The sequence below is a fragment of the Hipposideros armiger genome, unplaced genomic scaffold (genome assembly GCF_001890085.2).
Source record: "Hipposideros armiger isolate ML-2016 unplaced genomic scaffold, ASM189008v1 scaffold_204, whole genome shotgun sequence".
Classification (NCBI taxonomy): domain Eukaryota; kingdom Metazoa; phylum Chordata; class Mammalia; order Chiroptera; family Hipposideridae; genus Hipposideros; species Hipposideros armiger.
Window position 1 is genome coordinate 2460344 of NW_017731554.1, and position 24046 is coordinate 2484389.

The 24046-nt window shown below is 38.2% G+C and overlaps 1 protein-coding gene across 6 annotated transcripts in view; it reads right to left on the bottom strand.

The window, feature by feature from the left end:
- Positions 1 to 24046, bottom strand: part of ALG9 (ALG9 alpha-1,2-mannosyltransferase) — a 92369-nt gene that overhangs the window by 47424 nt on the left and 20899 nt on the right. For 5 of the 6 annotated variants that reach the window (XM_019653682.1, XM_019653679.1, XM_019653684.1 and 2 more), the window contains exons 9-13: positions 16797 to 16919; positions 13541 to 13695; positions 11407 to 11536; positions 10618 to 10765; positions 9557 to 9686 (exon numbers count right to left, since the gene is read on the bottom strand). In XM_019653682.1, coding sequence (XP_019509227.1) covers positions 9557 to 9686; positions 10618 to 10765; positions 11407 to 11536; positions 13541 to 13695; positions 16797 to 16919 — 686 coding nt within the window. Of the gene's footprint in view, positions 1 to 7653; positions 8011 to 9556; positions 9687 to 10617; positions 10766 to 11406; positions 11537 to 13540; positions 13696 to 16796; positions 16920 to 24046 lie in introns of those variants that run through there. The other variant, XM_019653683.1, reaches the window with a different exon arrangement.

Consider the following 24046-nt stretch of genomic DNA (forward strand, 5'->3'; position numbering starts at 1 on the left):
ATTAGGGCCAGTGACGCTGCGCCCTCTACAGCTAAGATGGTGAACAACAGCTTGACCTGGAGCTGGGCTGCTGTGAGTCGCCAGCGACGGCGTAGGCTGCAGTGGAGCTGCAGTAGGCTGCCGTGAGCCACTGTGAGCCTCCGTGAGCAGCCAACCAGTGACCGGCGACCGATTGCCTCAATGATCATACCAACATGGGCCAGTGAAGCAATGTCATCCACAACTAGACTGAAGAAGAAAACAGCAATTTGTCTACCTGTCTGCTCCCCTTCCCCAATTCCCCAATGCTGTTCCCCTCCCCCAATTCCCCAATAAAATCTTTAAAATTAAAAAAAAATACTGTGGAGGTTTCTAAAAGATTAAGGACAAAGATATGAATCCCTGTCCTTAAATAAATGTATAATTTAGCAGAGAACACACACATACATAAACATATGAGAATAAATGAAATAGGGAAGAAATGAAAAATGCTCTGCCCAATTAACTAAAATCTAGAAACCTCACACCATTTATTTTCCCCTAAACTTACTCAATGCTTTCATCCTTCATACCTTTGCATATGTTGTTCCCTTTGATCGGAATGTAAATTTCCCCTTCCTCTACCAGACAGATCTTCATGTTCCTCTAAGATCCAGATCCCTACGTCACCACTTACGCAAAGCTGTCCCACACAGAGACGTAGAAAGAGTCCTTCCTGTTGTCTCTGTGCTCCCCACAGCACATTATGGTGCTTATTACTCTATTAAATTTTTGAGGACTGTCTCTCCTACTAGACTCTGAGGGTAAGATTTATGTCCTTTTCTAAATTCATCTTTGGGTTTATCAAAAGAATGTACGTACATAGTTCAAAACTTCCCAAGTACAAGGAGCTTATTATTAAAAACAGCAGTACCCTCCTCATTCCCTGGTCCCACTTCCTGGAGGCAACTCTTCCAGCTTTTTCTCCTGGTGGCTTTTGATTCTTCAATTATGACTTCTTTTGGTACTCGATACATCTTGGTATGGATCGTTTCTTATGCATCATTTTGGGTATACTTTGCGGGTTCCTTCCATCTGAAACACGAGGACCTTCAGTTCTGAGGAATTTTGTCATGTTCTTCAGCGATTTTCTCTCCTCCATTTCATTTGTTCTCTCTTTCTGGACCTTCTGTTAAGCTAGACGTTCAATCCTCTGATCATTTTTTTTTTCCTATTTTCCATCTCTTTGTTTTTTGTTTTCTTTTTGTATTGTTATGGTATGGAAGATTCCTCAATTTCATCTTCTAAGCATCCTACTGATTTTTTAAAAATCTATATTATCTAATTTTTAATTTCTAGGAGCTCTTCTTTTCTGATTATTCCCTTTTCAAAGCCTATGTTTTTATTTTATGGCCCCCAAACTTTTCTTTTATCCTATCAGGAAACATTGATTATAAAAGATTTTTTATTAAGAAAACTTTTTTCTGCTTTCTACATTGTTGATTCCTCCCAATTCTTTTTTTTCACCATAATTTTTTTTCTTTTTTTCTTGGTAGTGATTTTTCTTAAAGGACAGGTCACCTTTGTATTTTCATAGCACATAGTCAGAAACAATAAAAAGTTCCTGATTTTGAATGAATGGGTAGATGAATGAACCAATGAAGGAACAGAATCAGAAACATTTAAAAAATGATAAGAATAAAAAAATGTGGGCCGGCCGAGTGGCGCGATGGTTAAGAACTGGCTTGGGACACCAGAGGGCCCCGGTTCGGATCCCACATATGAGGGCCAGTGACACTGCCCTCCACAGCTAAGATGCTGAACAACAGCTCAACCTGGAGCTGGGCTGCCATGAGCTGCCGGCGACGACGTAGGCTGCAGCCCCTGTGGCAGTGGGTTGCCATGGGCTACCGTGTGTAGCCAGCAGCCAGCGTGAGCGGCCAGCAGCCGCAGTGAGCGGCCGTCCAGAAGCCGGTGACTGATCTGCCTCGCCCGGGAAGAGCGCAATGATGGTGACAACTTGGGCCAGTGAAGCAACATCCTCCACAACTAGATTGAAGAACAAAACGACAGCAACTTGTCTGTTCCCCTTCCCCCAATTCCCCAGCACTGTTCCCATCCCCCCAATTCCCCAATAAAAATCTTAAAAAAAAAAAAAAAAAAAAAAAAGAATAAAAAAATGTGGGCCGGCCGAGTGGCTCAGTTGGTTAAGAGCTCGCTCAAGAGTGCGAGTTCTGAACAACAGCGGTTTGATGCCCAGCCCGAGCCGAGCTGCTGCTGAGCTGCCAACAGGTGGCAGGATGACTCAGCTAATAAAAAAAAAAGTAAAAAAATGTTCGTGTGGAGCCACCGGACAGTGATGTTTTCTCTTGAGGGGGGGGGATTGAGGGATGGGGGTTGTCACTTTGTGACAGGTGAAAAGTATAACTATTACATTGTTTTGTATACCTGAAACTAATAAAAAAAATTTTTTAATGCCAAAAGACTGGAGATTAATGATATTGTGCTGATAAGATTTACAGATCATTATCTTTTTAAGCCAGTGATCCAGGACTGTTAGGAACGCCCCTGCCAACAGGTATTCTGGCACACTTACTGGATGGACAGGCCTTTTGTCTGAACTTCAAAAATAGGCAAATTTTTTAATTTTTAAAAAATGTGTGCTCAATTCTTTAACTCCCCTCCTTGCCTGGAAGAGTTCAACATAAGACACTGCATAGTCTATTTGCCACAGCAGCATCCTCTTTTACTTCTAGGTTTTTAAAAACATTTTCCCAATAGCTTGGAATAGGTAAACCACATTAATTTCTTTGAAGCAATCAGGATCTAGTCTGCAAAAAGAGCAGTAAAAGTACTCTTAGATATAATGATTGAAATTACTTAACTAAGAAGAGGCCAGAAGGCTAAGAGGTAAAAATTACCTAATAGAAAATCTATCTCCGAATTTTAAGTTGAAGGTTCTTGTGCTCAAAGACAGGAAACCAGAGGTCAGGTAACAGCATGCTGAGTGTTGCTTGTCAAGTGTACCAGAGATCTTGATAGTTTCAAAGATTTGATATCTATAGCCCCTATTATTTATATTTTTAAATAATGAAAGTAAAACATGATTATAATATTTTAAATGTATTTTTAATATCATCAATAATCTTACCACCCAAAGAAAATCACAATTAACCTGTTAGTAAATGTCCCAGACTTTTTTCTCTGAAGATAGAGATTTTTCTTCATAAAAATCCGATCATGCTATATATACTGTTTTACCATGACTATTTTTAGTTTGACATTTCTCAGTCTGAATCCCTGGTAACACCAAGTGACTACTGCCCCTTAGGTCTAAGAGTCAGAATCAAAAAGAATAGTTTCTTCTCTCAATTTTACCAATATCTCACAGTGCAAAATCTGAGACAAAATTCCATAACCACATCATCTACAATTCAAAAATCAAGACTTGATTTAAGTCTGCCCTAAAGTGTAACCAAAGAGCTCATTTTTTTATTTCTTCAGATTTAATCATTCTTTCTTATATCAAAAATAACAAAATTGTAGGGTGACATTAACACATGATCATGAAACAAAAACATGTTTCATTTCATTAGTCACAGGCTACATATCAACCAGCTGTTGAAGCTAAAAATATGCCTTAGTTTAAAATTTTGTAAAATACACGCATTTAAGACTCATTTTGAAAGCAATGTGACTTCTTTCAGTTTCTAACAACCCACTAGATGCTCTGGAGAAGAAAAAATCAGCATCTCTAAACCAAAAGGAAAAATGGTGGTGGTGGGGAATTCAAACTAATTTATTGATAATCAACATCACATTGTTTATATCTTACAAATAAATGTATGTTAAGAATGACAATTTACTACCACCTTAGATGTAAACAAAAATACATATTCTAAATGAAAAGAAAAGGCCTGAGACAGAGGTCAAGATAGCAATAATAAAAGGTATGCATTTTGTTGGGAGAGCAATGAGCCAAGGGAAGGTGGGCAATAATAAATATTCTTGCAGCTTTTCCTCATCTGCTATTACAGAGATTCTGCCAGGGATGGAGTCTGGAGTGGTATCTTCTCATCTCTCAAACAACAATATAACACTCAGGTAGCATGACAACAACACAGTGTCTGATGAGCATCTCTTCTGGGCCAGAAGCAGAATATAGACTTCCATCTCTGGTCATTAGGTCCCATGGCCCAAGGAATCATGTCTCAAGATTTGCCACCATAAAATATTTGATTAGAAAACAGGTAGTGGGATAAGCTGAAATCTAAACATTGCAACTGGATTTCAGGTGTAGTTACAGCAAATTGGAGAGCGATGCGAAGCTATTTAAGGGTCTTGGAAACTCACAAAGTCATATAATTCCAGAAAAGAATCACAGCTTCTCCTAACTTCCAGCCCAGTGTTCTTGTCACTACATCATTTTTCCACCCATCAATATTCTCCCATTATATTTCCTTTTTAAAAAAATAGGAACGCTGGGGCCTAGGAGGAAACATTTGACAGGGAAAGATTTCACGTATTTTTCTGGATTTTCATTTCTTCTTTCAAATATAGTCCAATTAAATTTTAAAAAGTAGTTGTCCCCAGAGGCACAGACTGTCTCATAGTTTTATTGTCTACCATATAACCTTGCTAAATACACACTTGTCAACTGAATCTTTAAATGTATAAGTAAAATTTTACCGCACTGTCAAAATGTAAACTCACAGGTAAAATTTTTGGTCATTAGGTGGAAGATCATGGAAACATCATTTAATTTCTAAATACCAACACAATGGATACTAGGGAATTAATTTTAAAGAAATATTTTAAAGACCCTTCACTTAAATTCTTAGTGGATTCCAATCTTAACCCTACTGCACATATTTCAGCAATTCAAATCTGCTTGCTTTGAACTCAAGGCTGATAATAATTAGTAAAAATATCTATAGGGTAATTTATTTTCTCCTCCAATAAGGACTTCCAATAAGGGTGGGAGAAAGGATTAAAAGAAAAAGAAAAAGAGAGAAAAAAGAAAAGGGAGTAGAATCTGATCATTTCTATTAACTGACATACATAGTAATTACTATGTAAAGTACCTGGCATATATATAACAGAGCTCTAGAAATGGAAAGTAACCTTCTTAAAAAGTAATGTTTAACCTCGTAATGCTTATTCAGTCCTGATGCATCAAAGAATGATTAACTATTGCATGAAAACATACTCTCAAGTGATATACCATATGGTATAAACTATAAGTGATTTTGGAAATAAGAGGAGGTGTGAGAAGAATACTGGGGAATCCTGAAACCAGGCTTCTTATTCTAGGACTATCTATCAAGTTACATCCTCTCTCAGCCTCAGTTTCTTCGCTCATACAATGAAGAAATCATAAACTTTATGATATTTTAAATTCCATTCTAAATCCATTCATTCTTTCCACTGATTAAATGGTAAAACCAGGGATAAAGAAGAACAAGATATAGAAGGCTTTGACTGAAATATAGTCAGTTCTGTTGTAACACGTGTTTTGAAAATGCAAATGTGTTCTAATGCCAACTGATATATTAGGGGACAATTTAAGCATAATTTAATTTTTGCACTTGCTTATCTGTTACAAGAAAAACTGGTGAATCCAGAAAACTGCACCCAGTTGAACCATTCAGCATAGGAATACACAAGGTATATAGAAGCACACACTCAAATATCTCCCAGCTTCTTCAGTTCACTCTCTGTTACCCATCCATATTTGGTATTATAACTTTTATAACTTTCTGTCATCTTTCAGATAACCCTTTCACTACTTCACAAGCTGCAACCCTTCCAACGCCACTTCCACAAGCAAACTTGAGATCTTTTTCAAGGTAAACTAAATGTATCTTCTAAATTCACACCTTGATTCTGGCAGAAATTCTTGGCATGTACCGCTATAAAAATGCCACCTGCTCAATAATGGGATATTTAACAGCTACTCAATAGTTACCAGAAAAGAACATGAAACAAAAAAAATATTACTTCTGCAATATAGTTATAACAATGCAGAAACCACAGACCCTTTACAAACACTCCTAATTCTTGATAAACTCAGAGATAAAGGAGGCTAAATGAAATAAAGGTCATGCATGGTTCCTAGTTTCCACGCAGACTAGAAATAGGAGAGAGACCCAAATAACTTAGCACTGCAGCCAAGGGTTGGCTAAAACCTGTCACTCAGAGCCAAAGGGCAGATAAAAATAATGCTGCTATTTAGCATGCTCAGGAAAAACAAAGAACATAATTATTTTGCCTTTTTGAATGAACCCAGACTTAAAACCAGTACTGACACCAGAAGTAACAAACATAAATATAGTACAGCATGTGCTCCTGTATGTCCAGCCAAATTATTTGGCCATTACAGTCTTGATCCTGGCACCATTTCTTAAAGAACTACAACAATACTTTAAAAACAAATCAAGATTTTTGTTTGCATACATATGTATGCAAGAAAAAAAAAGTGAAAGAAAAAACATCAAAATGGTAGCAATAGTTTCATATTTGGTTAATGAGATTATAGATGAGAATCTATTATATTAATTATATTATTATATATTATATATAATAATCTATTAATTAATGAGAATATATATCAATATTCTTATTGATAGCTTTCATTATTTTATACAATAAATGTATATTACTTTTATCATCAGAGGAAAACAAATATCTTTTTAAACAGTTAACTAAAAGAAATGAATCCCTCATCACAGAACATGTAGCGTTTATAGTAAGCCATCAAATGTCTCTTCTACTTTCCAAAGGGTCAAAGGTGAGCAGACTGGATTTGAAGGGCACTTCCCCAACATGCAGGAAAATCCAAAGAGAGCTCTGCAGAAAAACTCTCCACCATAGGAAAGTGGATGAACACAGTGATAGACACTAAACACTCGGCAGATATATCTGACTTGTTTGTCTCTGCTTTTACCAGCCAGCATTTTGGTGACTCCTGTAAGTATTCTGAAAAACTTTCACCTTTTGGGTATGACTAATATAGAGTCACTTAACCAAATTTAACAGTGTCTGGTAGCAGAGAATATGGAAATACGATCTAACCAGGGACAACCAGTGACCAAAGCCTAAGAAATGTACAAAAGACCACTACAGGGCCAGCCGAGTGGCGCGATGGTTGGGAGCTGGCTTGCGACGCCGGAGGGCCCCGGTTCGGATCCCACATATGAGGGCCGGTGACGCTGCCCTCCGCAGCTAGGATGCTGAACAACAGCTCAACCTGGAGCTGGGCTGCCATGGGTCGCCGGCGGCGGCGTAGGCTGCGGCCCCTGTGGCGGTGGGTTGCCATGGGCTGCCATGTGTGGCCAGCAGCCAGCGTGAGCGGCCAGCAGCCAGCGTGAGCGGCCAGCAGCTGCAGTGGAGGCCGTGGAGAGGCCGGCGACTGGTCTGCCTCACCTGGGAAGAGCGCAATGATGATGAAAACTTGGGCCAGTGAAGCAACGTCCTCCACAGCTAGACTGAGGAACAAAACGACAGCGGCTTGTCTGTTCCCCTTCCCCCAATTCCCCAGCACTGTTCCCTTCCCCCCAGTACCCCAATAAAAATCTTAAAAAAAAAAAGTAATAAAAACAAGCGATTATTTAAAAAAAATAAAAACAAGAAAAGACCACTATAGATTTTACAGTCAGCTTTCTCTCAAAATTACTATCCCAGCATTGATGAATATTCATTTCTCAAAAAAAAAAAAAGAATGTACAGGCTAACTACCAGATATACAGCATTATCCTAGATGCTGTGGTGAATACGAAAGAAATAATACAATCATTTTCTATATAACATTCACATTCTGATGGTGAAAGATATGATATACATATCAGAAATATTTAAATAACAAAAGACAACAAAATTAAATGGCTAAATGAGCTGTACGGATAAATATTGAAGGTACTTAAAGGACTGTTCACTGTGGACTTACATAGCTGGGAAAGGCTTCTGATACATAGTATCAGAAGGGAGCCAAGGATAGTCACCAAGATAAGCAGAGTCATTGAGATAAAAAAGGCAATGGTGAGTCTGGATGGACTGGAATAAAAATCAGGTTAGGGAACAAGAAAAGAAAGAAAGGGGAGACAGGTTATAAATCCTCTTAAGGGTTCCTTCACCTCTAATCTATCTGATAAACTATTATCCGACTAAGAACATTTGTGGAAAAATCTGTACCAAACACTATGCTAAATATGACAGAGAGACATAATATCCAATCTCATAATAATCTTCCAAAGTAGGTATGGGGTAGAAATGGTAGTCCAAAATGGTAATCCCATCTTCCAGATAGAAACTGAAATTAGTTAAACAGAGAAGCTAACTAATTTGCCAAAGGTCACCAAGATAAGCAACAGAACTGGGATTTGAACTCAGGCCTACTGACTCCAAAGTCCACGCTCATTTTTAATATCTTATGCTACCTCTTCCTAAAACATAACTCTAGCATCACTCTGAATTTATGCCCACTCTGACTACCTCGTGTCCGCATGGCGATCCTCTGTACATTAAAGCCTGCTCTCAGGACAGTATCTACAGCTAAAATGAAAATGACCAGTAATAGTATACCCTGCCCAAGGGTATTTCCACTGTTACAGGAACCAGAGGCTTAAGTTAGAAGTAAGCTCTAACATAAGCCACTTAGTGGAATACATAGCTTCCCTTCTCAGTGGGCCAGGCCAAGTTTGTATCTTATGATGTCCATTTTCATAGCTTATAGCTAAAGCTCACACAGTAAGAATCTCACTTGTAAGCCCTGAGGGTCTCCATGGAAGTCTAACCAACCACAATCCGTGAGACAAAAGGCCAGATGTGGCTGCAGGTTTGCTTCAGAAGAGAACTAAGAAGTTCTGGAATTTCACATTTTAAGTATATAACATAAGAAAACCTAAGTAAAATATATTTGACAATTAAATTATTAAATGTTTCTTTAACAGACAGGCTGCCCAAAAATGTGCTTTCTAATAATTCTATAAAATAATCTTTTACTGTCCCTGGGAACCAGGAGAACTATCTTCATTGTTCTCACCTTTTCCACAATAAAGGATTTTACTGGTATCAAATGGCAAAAGCATCATCTTTCAAAGGAACTGAAATAATATCCACATAGGATCTCAGTGTGAGTAAAGACAAGTGGGTAGAAGAGCATGGCCCTGACAGATATTGCTCCATGGACTAACTATGAAAATAGGATTCACTGACTGTCCATTTGCTAAAACCAGATACACTAGTAGTTAGGTCAAAGGTCTACTGACAACTTGAAAGTTCCCCACCATATATTTTCACGGGCCAAGGAATGATATGAGTTTCGAATGTGTTTCAAAATGATTCAAAATTTTCAACGTAAGAAAATTTCCAGCCCAGCTTAGAAAATATATTGAATAATATATTTTACATAGAAAATAAAGGAAGTAACTTGAAAATAAAAGTGATACTGTTCATTCTTTCTCAACAAAAGTTATGTCCCTCACCCTAAAGAAATTACTTTTTAAGAAATCCCCATTTCATCAATGTTCTAATATGTAAGCCAACAGATTTTAGGGGTAGAACTTTTTTCAAAGTAGTAAAAGGAGAACATTGCCCTTACGTATCTGGATGGCTCCTCTAGGTTCTGGTCATTCATGTCAGTAGGGACAATCCGGGTGGCCAGTGGTCCCTCCACAAAAGGTTTTGGTAACTGGCCCCTGAACTCTGAGGGAATGAACTGAAGCTGCCAACTGTTGGAAACACAAATAAGGAGAATAAGAAAAACACAGGAGGCTCATATTGCTAAATGTATTTGAAATAAACAAGCTGAAAAAAAAAATTCCAAAATGTGAAACCCATTTCATTTCAGTAAGAGAAAAAAACATTTCTGCTAAAACCTCATCCAGGGAGCATAGAGGCAGAGGTCACAATTCAGTCCAAACTCGCTAAGAAATTTTCAACTAGCGGTCTCTCAATCCATTTCACCAACTCTCAGCAATGAAGTTTGCAATGAGTTGGTCATACCATCCAAAATCAGAGACGCGTCAAAGTGTATTGCCAATTACCACATGATCAGAGTGACTTACCAAAATTAAAGCAAATCATCAGGTGTATAGAAAAAAGAATGATAACCTGACACCCCTTTTCCCTAAATAGGACTCCTCTCTGTCTGTAGTAAACAAATCCAAGGAACTCCAGAGCCTATGCTATCACTTCCAATAACAGACAGCTTAAAGGAAAGTGGTACAGATGTCTTAACCACAGCTTTTCCCAGTGTCCATACAGTGGCGGAGAACTTTCACTGTTGTTGCATGACAAACATTTTTTGTCTAAAAACACTCTTATTGCTAGACCACTTTTAGAAGTGAATATCAGATAATTATAGAATTTTATATATGAATCTTCTGGAAAAGCCACTAGCAGAAGCCCAGGGCCCAAATTGTTTGTAGAAGTCCCCAGACCGTGTGGTAAGAAGGGCAGTGCAAGGTGCATAACCAGACCAGCACTCAGCGTACTGAACACGGGCAAGGGGTGCGCAATGACCCCACAGCTCTCTGAGATGGTAAATTATTCAAAAACTTTTTGTGAAAAATCCAAACAATAGAAAATTAAGAGGACACTGCCATAGAATTGTTATTTTACTCCTTGAATGAAAACTGGGGGAATAAAAGGACAACTTACTTATCGGGCAGAAGGAAGCTGCTAGGAAATCGATACCATTCTTTTCCTACACAGACATTGACAGGTCGGCCTTCTGGGACAGTGTGGATGGCTGGGTCTGTAGCAATTCGGTAAAATTCTGGATACAAGTCAAGGGGCCCATGATATCCTGGAAGGTAGAAAGGTTTGTGAAAGCCAAAGAGGAGTAAGAGGAGACCCTGACATTTAATTATAATGGATGTTAATGTCTCACTGTAATCCATGCGAAATTTAAGAGTGTGAAGGTTCACAGCAACAACTCCAGCAGGAAACCCGCTCTCCTGGTATAAAATGTCTCTATAGTCAGGAAGATGAGTACAGCAGAGGTCCTGTTTTACCTAAAATGATTTTTTTTGTTCCCCTTCTCTATATACTTCCACGTTTTAAACTTCGTGTTCTTTGACACGTTTTAATATTCCAGATCCAAATGATTATAAGAAAAAATACAATCACAGGACTGGCGCTCCAAATTTGCACCCTAAGTTTAAGGCTTCCTTATTTCATCCTTTAAAAGGAAAAGCATTCTTTAAAAGGAAAAAAGTCAACCAGAGAAAAAAATTTATAGTTAATCACACTAAAAGGAATTCTCAATCTCTTCAATCCTAATGTATAGAAGTCACATCCCAGTGTTAATATTAAGTCCACCAGTTTTCCCTTTAGAAAAATCCTCCTTCCAGCTTAAGCTGAATTATACTAAACAATCACACATTAAGCAAAAGCCAAGGTGAGGTGTCTTGACAATACTGGTTAAGACATTCTCAGTCTATCTACCTCTGAACAGGGCCACAGAGCGAGAAAAGGATAAGAGCCCAAACAGGAAGAGTGTTCCTAACGCCAACCAGTTCGAAGTCACAGTATAATGCTCCAGGCGGTATCGCTGAAACACGAAGTGGTAACATTTCTAGAAGAAAAGAAAACCATACTGAAATAAAAAGATATACCTTGCAGGACATATACACAAGACATCATAGTAACACCAAGAGGGAAAAAGCGGCAGAAGAGATTCTATCAAGGGTCTGAGATGTGCAAACTCTTAGTGAGGTACCTACTCCAAATTCTAAGATTAAAGCAGCTCCGCTAAGACTATCTGCAGGTCATCCAGCCAAAGGGCTTCCCAAGGGTGAAATCTCACTGGCTTCATAGAAAAATTGTTTGGATATTTCTCTAGCGCTAATTATTTATTTTTTTCAAAAAGTTAAACAAAAATGCTTCTTGGCAATTTTTTTAAATCAAGTATCTTAATCTATTTTGATATAATAAGTAGTAATCTTTACTTTCCTAGTGGATAAGTTTTTAGTATCAACAAAATGTCACATGACCAAGGAAGAAGAAAAAAGAATTTCTCTCATAGAACATTAGGAAAATGCTGTTCACTACCTGCGAACCTACTTTACAAACTAGGTCAATATTATTACAAATATACATATACATGCATGAATTCTGCAGTCTTTGACTACTATCACCCCATTAGATTTTTTCCCTCCTTCTTTCCCTCCTAGACCAGAACTACTTTTGGAAAGCATTTTGCGATATATAACAAGCACCATAAATATGTTTGAACTCCTTTCATATTTTGGAAAATCTGTCCTAAGGAAACAATCCAAATACCTAAACAAAGACATTTATCCTAGCATTATTTTTAATACAGCAATAAGTGAGCAACCTAAACTCTAATATAAATTGCACTGTATCCAATCATTATATTATATATAGCCAATTCAATGTTATATATTAGATTGCATAATAATGATATATTCGATTCAGAACAACATACTGCTATTAAAATGATGGGTATAGATATGGTAACATAGGGAATGTTGTGATACAATCCTATTAAAAGGGATATAAAGTTATATGTGCACTTAGATTACAACCATAATAAACTTTGATATGTGACAGGCAAAAATCCTGAAAGGTGTTTTGTTAGGGTAGGACTAATTCATAAAGTTGTAAAAGAAAAATTATCTGCAATGAAGTTCAATTTCTTTTATAATTAAAATTACTTAAAACTCTCATCCTAGCACGGATGAGCCTTAAAAACATGCTAAGTGAAAGAAGCCAGTCACAAAAGACCATGTATTTTATGATTCTATTTATATGAAATGTTCAGAATAGCCAAATCCATAGAGACAGAAAGTAGATTAGTGAGTGGTTGCCTAGGGCTGGGGAGATACAGGAAAAGGGGGTGACTACGGCTAAAGGGTACAGGGTTGTTGAGGTGATGAAAATGTTCTAAAAATGACTGTGACGATGGTTACACACATCTGTTAATACACTAAAAACCATTGAATATGTACACTTTAAATGGGTGAATTGTGAATTATATCTCCGTAAATCTGTTAAGGAAAAAACCCTATCACCCTAATTATTTTTGTCTGCTCCTTGCAAATGGTAGTAGAGGTCAAAAAAGAGTCTGAAGCTTCTGAGACCATAAATGCAGAGGAGTCCAAGATTAATTCTGACAGGGATTGACCTGGCCAAGTTTTAAGCCAAGATTACAAAGAGTCGCATATTGCTAACCACCTGATGTTATCCCAAACAGGTGAGTAAATTTTATTCTGATCTTGCAGTTGAAGAGCATATACTATGTTAGCTCTGCTCCGCTGCCACCATTCTGTGGCAGGCCCACACAACGACTTAAAAAATTTCTTTAATATCAATTGGATTCTTGTTGGCAACGGAGACAACTCTCAAATTAACACTGCAAATATGTAATCAGCAAATAAAAGTACAATCAATAGCTAAGCAATCAATACATAGAGATTTAATAATATGAAATGTATCAGGTATAATGTATGAATAAAATACCTAAGGTGAAAGTTTTGTAATTTGCCTAATTTAAGCTTTAGGAACAATTTAAAAAGTGAAACAGAATGAAGCAGATACATATTTCCCTGAAACTCACCTGAAGTGCAGAAAGGGCCACAGCGCCACAGAGACATATAAGTGGATACACAGGGAAAAGAAATCTCTCCTCTTTGTGAGGCTGGATGAAGAAAATTATAAACCAAATATACATTGGCGCCAAAGTAAGCCAATACGGGTGGCCTAAATTCTGAACTGTAAGACAGAAAAATATCCACTTTTCACCATGTTAGAACAAAACAACATACTTAGTTTCAGTGTTCTTGATCTCAAACTAGAAAGTAGGTCCTAGGGCAGCGGTTCTCTACCTTCCTAATGCCGCGACTCCTTAATACAGTTCCTCATGTTGTGGTGACCCCCAACCATAAAATTATTTTCATTGCTACACTATAACTATAATTTTGCTACTGTTATGAATTGTAATGTAAATATCTTTTTGTTTTCCGATGGTCTTAGGCAACCCCTGTGAAAGGGTCGTTCGACCCCCAAAGGGGTCGCGACCCACAAGTTGAGAACCGCTGGATCTCTTGGGAGAGTTAAGGCGTGTATACCTCTTTCTACTGACTCCTTTATTTCATCGGAGCAAGTGTGAATACAAGAGCTGACCCCCTTTGGGGGTCGAACAACCCTTTTACAGGGGTTGCCTTAGACCATTGGAAAACAAAAAGATATTTACATTACGATTCATAACAGTAGCAAAATTACAGTTATAGAGTAGCAACGAAAATAAATTTTATGGTTGGGGGTCACAACAACACGAGGAACTGTATTAAGGGGTTGCTGCATTAGAAAGGTTGAGAACCGCTGATCTAAAGGGAGGCACAATACTGGAGTTGGCTAGATCACAAATGAAAGCCAGGTGAATGAGTAACAGACCTTAATGATTTCTACATTGGATGAAGGAAAAAAAAAGCCTTCTCTCTCTAATGAGTCCTGCCACTAAGATTAAAGGTTCCTGAGATTAACCAAAAGCATAACATAAACTCATTTCTTGGGTTTTAATTCCTATGTTCTGTTTAATACATTAATCTTCTTAGTTATACACCAATCAGTCTGTTCAAATAGCTACAGATGAAAGAAAAGAAAAAGAGCTGGATTCTCAAACCCATCACTGGTTTATCTCAAGCCACAAATGACAGTTTGTTTTGAAGCAAATATAAAAACACTGTTACACGAAGTTTATTAAGTTTTCTCTCCTCTTCTGCAGCAAATACCCCATCCATTCTGAATCCCAAAATTGGAACCAAAATGTACTTAAAGCATGTGAAAAAATGAAAGGAATTTAATGAACACTAAGACCCAAGCACCTGCTGGAAAGTTCCTGTGGTTAGGTACATGAACACCGCGTGCAACCCACAGTGAAAGCATTCCCCTACCATGCTTGTATTAGTGATAATGAGCAGGGCATAGGAATCGCTGGCAAATGGTAGGTCGAGAGCGCCCCCTGGTGTCCATTATGTCTATAATGAGCAAGTTTAGATGAAAAGATCAGGACCGACACAAGATCCGCCTTATTTTAGCAATGTCTAATTAGCGTTCCTAAGTTACCTGTATTTTTGCAGAAATTCTTTAGGGATAAAAACTGTTAAATTGCAACAGCAAGCTTATCTTTTAAACTTTCCACTCTAAGATTTTAGCATAAAATTTTAGGCTATAATTTAGAATTTATGCCTCCTAGGAAGTATTTTAGGTTGGAATTTTCTTAATTAAGTAGAAAATAAATCTATCTTCTACATGTAAGAAATATTTTTCTCTTTTGTATCGTAAATGCTAACAAATACATTTTTAAAATATGGCCTAATTTTTGAAATGTCCTCAATATAATATACAAAATCATAATTACAGCGGCACTACATGATGGAATAAATGGGTATTTTCTTTCCTACTTCTTTATATTTTTCTATTTTTTTCTTTTAAAAAAGTATAGTTCATATTATAAAATACACAAAAAGTATAAAGAAAAACAGAAAGCACTCATTTTCCCACTAAGTGGACATGTATGTATATTAAGTGGACATGTATGTACATTATACATTTTTAAACCAAAATTGGATTCATACTGTAGAGTACAGCTTAATATGCTGCTTTTACGCCTACATCACAAGCATTTCCAAATTTTACACAAGCATGAATTATTTTTGTAGCCAGAAAAATAGTTACTTTTCAAAAAAAGAAAACCTGATCCTTAAGAAATATAAGGAACAGAGGAGTAAGTTATCACCTCAATGGAACAAACAGCTGAACCCAAATGTGGGACACTATACAAGATGAATGACTTGATTTCTTTAGAAATTGTTGGGCAGAAAAAGGTGAGAGTGGGGTACTTCTTAAAAAGCTTAAGAAACACAAACCAAATTCAGTATATGACCCTTATTTAGATCCTGCTTCAAACAAACTAAATGCAAAAAGCTATTTTTTAGACAATGTAGAAAATCTGAATATCACCTAGATATTAGATGATAGTAAGGAATGACTGTTAATTTTGTTAGAATAATGGCATTATGGCTGGTTAAAACAAAAGTCCTCAAACAAAACAAAAGTAACTCTGAAGGCTGCTTTATTATTCTGTTGTTAACTATGGGCGCTAGATATCCAGGGCCATGACAACTTGAGAAAATACTGGCTCTGCAATAATACAGGATCAGGTCAAGCAAAATGAAAGACAAACCAAACCTTCCACAATAAGGCAAACACAGAAGCAAAACGGAACAAAGAAAAACATCATGATTCTTAGGAAATCCGAAGCTTCTCTCACTTCAGTATCCAATTTGGGGGAATCCCCATGTGGTTTATTTTTCAAATATGGGTGGAAGTAATTTCCAAAAGAATGTTTGCCTCTGATACTGGTTATCTTAAGTAATCTACCATGTTAACACACACTTTAAAAAACAGAAGACTCAAATAGGACTATCTTCTGAAATTTTATAAGTGTTTTTGCCTCCCCAGGTAGTTCTGTAATTATACCGACTTCCTCACTTTAAGGGATATAAAGCTCCTCATTGTCAGTTTAACTTGCAATTTTTTTTTTTTGTTAAAATTAGAATTTTTTTTTACTAGTTTCAGGTGAACAAAACAACATAGTGATTAGACATTTATATACCTCACAAAGTAAACTTGCAATTATTAACCAGATCTTCCCAGGGGTCTAAATAATCTACAAATACAGATAAAAATTCAATGAGCTAACTATTTTCATAGAAAAAAAATGAAGAATAAGTAGATTATTTTTCACTTCTAGGTATACATTGTTACTTGCTCTATCCTCCCATAATTCTATCATCCCTTATGCCACTCACCATGAAATCTCTGCAGTAGGTATTCCATAAGAGAAGTCAGTGGTAAGACCAGAAGAGCCAAAGCAAAGACTACATTAAAATTCAGAAATCCATTAATTAAATAGAAATACCACGGTTCTGTGCCTAAGGGAGACAAAGAGATAAGAAATCATTAGTGGATGCATTCCAGTGTTTGACACATAATGTTCTTCACTGGAGTAATGTGTTTTTTTTTGGTTTGTTTTTTTTGGTTTTTTTTTTAAGATTTTTATTGGGTAATTGGGGGGATGGGAACAGTGATGGGGAATTGGGGGAAGGGGAACAGACAAGTTGCTGTCGTTTTGTTCTTCAATCTAGTTGTGGAGGACGCTGCTTCACTGGCCCAAGTTGTCACCATCATTGCGCTCTTCCCTGGTGAGGCAGATCAGTCGCCGGCTTCTGGACGGCCGCTCACTGTGGCTGCTGGCCGCTCACGCTGGCTGCTGGCTACATATAGTAGCCCATGGCAACCCACTGCCACAGGGGCTGCAGCCTACGCCGTCGCCAGCGACTCACGGCAGCCCAGCTCCAGGTTGAGCTGTTGTTCAGCCTCTTAGCTGTAGAGGGCAGTGTCACTGGCCCTCATATGTGGGATCCGAACCGGGGCTCTCTGGCATCCCAAGCGAGTTCTTAACCATCGCGCCACTCGGCCGGCCCTTCACTGGAGTAATGTTAATGACCCAATGACACAAGTTAATGAGGGGCCATGAGCCCACTCTTTCCACGCTCAGTCACACACAAGAAAGCACATGAGTACAAGATGGGAAGAGAATGGGATTGATTGGTCATGATTTAGATAGAAATCAAGTTTCAAATATTAAGCTGTGTTTTCTAAACTGAACACTATATCCAGCCCAAATAGCCACGCCCAAATGGAACTAGTCCTTTTCAGAACCAAATAATTTAAATAGTTTAGTGGCGATACTGTGATTTATAATAAGAAATATGTATTTGGTCTTCATCCCTATTCTTGGTACAGAACTCCTAAAACCCTGAGAAATTCCTAAGTGACCAAGAGTGATAAAGTGTCTTTTGTTATGTTAATTAGGAAACTTTAGGCAAGCCCCAAGGTAACCAAAGGATAGGAACTGGTTGCCAGGGGAACCAACCTTGAGATTGGAAGGTAAAAATTTCAGTCTGACCTCAGGGAAGGGGAGAGGGTCTGGCAATAAAGTTCAATCACCAATGGCCAGTGATTTATTTAATTAACCAAGCTTATGTAATGAAGCTTCCATAAAAACCCAAAAGGACAGAGTTCAGACAGCTTCCAGGTTGGTGAACACACAGTTGTGGGGCGAGTGCCTAGAGAGCACAGGCGCTCCAAGCCCCTTCCCACATACTGGCCCTACGCAGCTCTTCGATCTGCCTATTTACTTGTATCCTTTATAATAGACTGGTCAATGTAAGCACATGTTTCTCAGAGTTCTGTGAGCCGCTCTAGAGAATTAAATGAACCCGAGGAGGGGGCTGTAGGAACTTCCAATCTATAGCTGCCAGAAGCACAGGTGACAACCTGGACTTTCCACTGCCATCTGAAACGGGGGGAGGCAGTCTTGTAGGACTGAGCTATTCAGGCCTTTCTCATTTTCTTGTCACCTGCTCATCCTATTTACATTCTAGCATCTTACCAATCCATGTGCTCAACCACTACTTTAGAGTCATGGATAGAGGAAGACTTGTTTGGTAAATAGCAAAACTTGTCTTTCTTAGGAAAACAATGTTCAGAGACCCAGACCCTGCTCAGAAGTTTTGAAGACTCAGAATGAAACAAAATGACTAAAAACGCAAGCCTTACACTAGCTTTCATTCTGTAACTCAAAAATCCTTAAACCCAAAAGATGAGAAACAGAGCGCGAGAGTGCACACCCCCACCCCACCCCCTGCACATTAGCAGGTTTTTCATCCGCTCTGCCCCCTGTGTGATTACTTCAATCAGGCAGTGAATGACACATGCGGGCTTTAATCACTGTGTGTGTGACACCCACCTTGCACCGCAGCAATTTCCTGCAATCAGCATTGCTTAAAAGGGTAATCAGACGGCAGAGGAACAGTCAGAAAAACCTGACATTTTTGCAGCTTGCACAGCAAAATAAGATTAGAAACCAAACCCATAATACAAGAAGCATTCAGGGGAGGAATAAGAGGGAGGGGGTACCCTAAGGAAGGACTTAAGTTCAATAGTGTGTCACTTTTGGGGAAAGCTCACGCCTTCCTGTCTAAATACAATGACTGAGACTATTCAGGAACAGAGGTCCTGTCCCAGGCCAAATTCATTAGACATTTAGATCTTGATTCTTTGTCAATAAACTTTTGGGTAACAGAAAACTAATGGATGGTTTTATTTTCAAAACAGAAATAGTATGTTTTCTTTGGATTCTAATTAATATTTAACAACACGTTTCCTAAATTGAGTCCTTTCGGAGTCTGGTTTCCAGAGGGGTTAAGTTTTTGCACAGTCCTTTCCTGACTGCCAATGCGGAGGCAGTGCTATCAATAGAAAGGAAAAAAAAAACTTTCTCTTAATCCTTGCAAATACATATTGTTTTTTCAGGGAAGCTATTTAGTTTCCGGCAAATACTGGGGTGCCAAAAAAAACACATACAAGTGGACACTTTGGTCAGTGTTGCTCAAGCAGTAGTTTGCTGTAATCAGAAGTCTGGACGCTGATGGCAACCACTTTGAGCACCTCTTGTAATTGCAGACATCAAACATGACTTGTATTCATCTTTTGTTATCGGTATATATTGAGTATTACAGTTTTAAAACAGTTTTCCTTTCTTAAAATGTGTATACATTTTTGGGCACCCTATGCATTTGCCTGTACCACAACTTACTATTCCTTCATGCTAGGGCTGACTATCTTTTTACCTAGGTAAACCAAACTCTGAGATGTAGAACCAAAGGTATTAACTTGGTAAGCTCAATTATTTTTATGTGCTAACTCCTCATAGACCAAGTACACAGCTAGGCTGTGAACATTTCATAATAGACTGTTACTTCCCTGAAGGATGGGGCAAACACTGGGGGTAAGCCAAGAGTGGGAAAGGTTCAAGTGATGACATTCTTAAAAACAAGGGCAAAAGGGGAATTCTGTTAGCCAGTGTTCTCCCATACTTGATGAGACATCTGCCTTAAAAGAGAAAAGAGTAAAAACTTTTCTCTGCAGGGAGATATTCAAAGCTGCTGCTCAGAAAGTATCAAAGCTGAACTGTGCAGAAAAACTGCTTCGGAACACCAAGCTAAGCACTGAAGTGGTGCAAAAGGTAAGGTGAAAGAAAGCTGGAAGCAGGATCTCTGCAGGGAGTGACTCGCCGACCTCCCTCTTTAGGGAAAGCACCTCATTCAAATGAGTTAAAGCGGGCTTTGAAAGAGGCTAAAAGAAGACGGGAGTTTTACTGTTCCATAGATTGAATGACAGGAACCATTTTATAGGCTTATAATTTTATAGAACTGTAGGAAGTAAATTATAGTAAATCATCCTTATAAATGTCAAATTTGCACCACCAAGAGGGACAAGCCACCAAGGTTCAACAAAAATGATGAACAAAAGAGGGAAGGCTCTAAAACATTTTGACTGGCTGTGAACTCCCAGCAGGCCTCCAAAGGCTCCACTGGGGCTCCATATCTGCTACAGCAAGAAAGGACCACTGTGGGCCTTTTAATAGAGGGCGTTCGCTTTTACCTTCTGCAAGTTCCTGCCCAGTGATCTGACAGATGCTGATAAAACGTATGAACAGGCAGGGATCATATTCTACGCTGCAAAGTAGCATCCTTGAGCAGAGCCACTGTTATTTTAGAAGGAAGAGTGTTTCTCTGACCTGTCCTCCCTCGCCTTCCCTGGGCCTGTGTACTCATCAGAAAGCACCACTCTTCACTCCCTACTCAAAAATACTTAGTAACCTCAACATCTGAGAACTCCAAATGTTACAAGGATAAGAGGAAAACTCAGTGCCAAGACGGTTCTCTTTTTTGCAACACTAAAGTTCACCTCTTCATCTTTGATCCCATAGAGATGTTTGCCTATGACTTTGCAATTTTACGTCTACACTAGTCTGAATACCCTAAATGCCAGGTATTCTTTATCTCATCCAAACATTCTTTTTCTTTGACAAGGGTCTGGCGCAGTGCTCCAGGTGAAGGAGAGCCTGCCAGTGTGCATGTCACTCTGCCACCAAAGCTCTCCGGGGGCTCCTGCTTACCCTGCGAGCACCAGACTTTCAAAGGTGCAGCTTCCCATCCGTTCTATAGATGAGATCTTTTCTTCTACCACCCCTAACTCATGCTCTCTTTGCAAGCTTATTCGCCTATAGACTCTCAATAGCCAAACTCCAGGGTTTTGCTAAGGCTGTTTTCAGAGGAAAGAATACAGCCTTTGGAGACAGAAAACCCTGGGCTCTTATCCCATTTATGCCACTTATTTAACTACGTGGCAAGTCTCTCATCATCTCCACCTCCATTTCCCCATCTGGAAATAATGATAAATAATGCTTACCTCTCAGAGTTTTTCTAAGGGGAAATAGACAGCATATGTAAAATTTCTGGTAGGCATTCAATAAACAGAAGCTATTGTAATTAATAGCTATGAAAAACTTTATTTCTTTCCCCTGGCTTCAAAAGACATCCCAGGTCTGGAATGTGTCATTAATATTGGGTTGTCAGAAAAGTCATGACGTATTTTTACTATGTTTCTTTTTGCAAAAATGCGTCATGACTTTTCCGACAACCCAATATATGCTATCCTGCCAAGAAAGCATAGAAAGGTCCCTTTGAAAACCAGGAACTACAGAGCAAATATTTATATTATTATAATCACAATGGAGAGAGATTATCTTGCTCATATCTGTGTGGCTTCTACCTAAAATTCAGCTAATGCTGTAAAACTACTTCAAGTTTTTCAAGAGCTCAAATCATTTTGTCTCAGCAGTCCCTACACCTGACATTCGACTTGTCGGAAATGCAGCTCCCTCATGTCTACTCAGGGAACTTCTCCTCTTCCTTCAAGGCTCAGCTCAAGGACCAACCCTCTAATAGAAGTCTTTCCTGACCCCACCAGATGGGCTTGCTCCTATGATTCCCTATCTTTCTACTGTAGCATGTAAAACACTGAACTGTAATTTAATCTATTCGTGTGTCTGCAGCCTTATCAGACAGCGAGTTCTATGAGGACACATAATAAATGCTCTAAATCAATTTATTTAATGTTTCCTTAACTCAAATCCATTTATCCATTTATTCAAGAAGTACGTGTAGGCTTATTATGTTCTTATATATAAGAAACAGCATTAAGGCATGTATGCAAAAACTATCAGCACAATGCATTTTTAATTTTCAGATAAACGGTGTGCCTACCACAGCTACTGAAGGACTCAGAGCAGGAGGCTCTTATAAAATAGTCAAAATAGTGCCAAACATTTGTAAGTAAAATAAAGGAGCTGGAGTTTCCATGACAAAAGACAAGCTGTCTCACTGTTGGACAATTGTATGACATCAAAGCATCTATTAAAAGCTAAGTCTTTGATATTTACTGAATGGACTCACTAATTATAATAAAATTAGTTGACAATTGTCAAGTACTTTAGAGCTTAAAAAGTTATTTTCATCTCTATTATTCTGATTTGGTATCAAAAAAACCCCAACCTAGTACACTACAACAGGTCTAACCAAAATAATTCTAGAACATTATAGTGATCAGAGCACTGATGTAATCTGATGGATGCATCAGAATTTGTTCATTCATTCATTCATGACCAATCTTCATTAAAGACTAAAATACTTGTACACCAAGATGGTGCCTACTCTTAAGATAGAACAAGTATTCTCTCTGCAGGCCTGCTAAAGCAAAAAGGAGTTAATACTCTTTATAAAAATGGAAATCAGACACCCACACCCCCACCCCTCAAAAATTGTCAAATTCAAAGATGAGGTAAAAGCACAACAATTTTTCCACCAAGGAACAACCACCTAGGTCAAATATAAGAGTACAGTAACAGATGAAAACTAGACTTTTGATGGTGAGCACACAATAGAGCACACAGGCATCGAATTATAATGCTGTAAACGTGAAATGTGTATAATAGTATTAACCAATGTTACCTCAATAAAAAGAAAGAAAGAAACAACCCCCTAAGTCTGGCTGATTACACCTGCCCTGCATCAGTCCTACTGACACCCAGTATGACAATTCCTACGGTCCCAATAAAGCTTTTTCTATCACTAGGAAAGTGATCAGTTCCTGTACATCCAAAATAACAAAATCTGAACTGAAGCTCTCCCAGGTTCATCAAAGCAGGCAGAATGGAGCCCCAACGACTCTGCCCAGTAACACGTTGGCTGAAATGAAAGACAGAAATTCAGGGAAAGATTGGCCACTGCTCTGCTGGATCACCAAAAGCTACCACAGGGGTCCCTAACCCACCCATTGTCAAACTAGATATATAAACTTAAATCAGAATTTATCGTTTCTTTCCTACTCTCGCTACCAACTTGTTTATTTATAAACCTCATCAATCTAGAGGACTACAAAAAATATGTAACTTTCATATACTCTCACACAGTTTTACAAGTAAGCAGTCAGAATATCAATAAGTAATAACCCATTTAAAAGGTGAAAAGCCAATTTTGGGAGCATGAATATCCATTATGTATGGGGTGAACAGGTTGTGTTAAATTGAGCTTAATTTTGAAAAATTGGCTTTCCACCTTTTAAATGGGTTATTACTTATTGATATTCTGACTGCACATAATGGATATTCATGCTTCCAACAGGTTCCATGTAAATCAATTTCTAATGTGCAATCTGGGTCTAAAAGGAGTCTCCCTTGTCTTGTAGAATCAAATAAAATTTTACAAATAAACTAAAACAAGGAGCAATTAAAAACATGCAAACTCTCCCTAACTAAAGAGAGACATCTAGAGGCAAAAATTGGGGCTTTTTCTCACATCCTTGGGGATCTTGCATCCATAAAGGAGCCTATTAAAATTCCTTCACTTAGCAATTATTCTCTAACCATGCAACTTATGAATTAATTCACTGAACAAAAAAACACTGTTTATTTTAACCTTTTATTTGCCATCTAAAATGACAATATTCCCCAAATTCCAGGAGGCCCAATTAAATTTCATTCATATGCTTACTTTAAATCTCCTCATTCAATCTGTTGGTTCTATTGGCAGAGTGGCACAGAAAAAATGGTGGGCATGGCTTATATTGATAAGAGACACAGGCAGAGAAA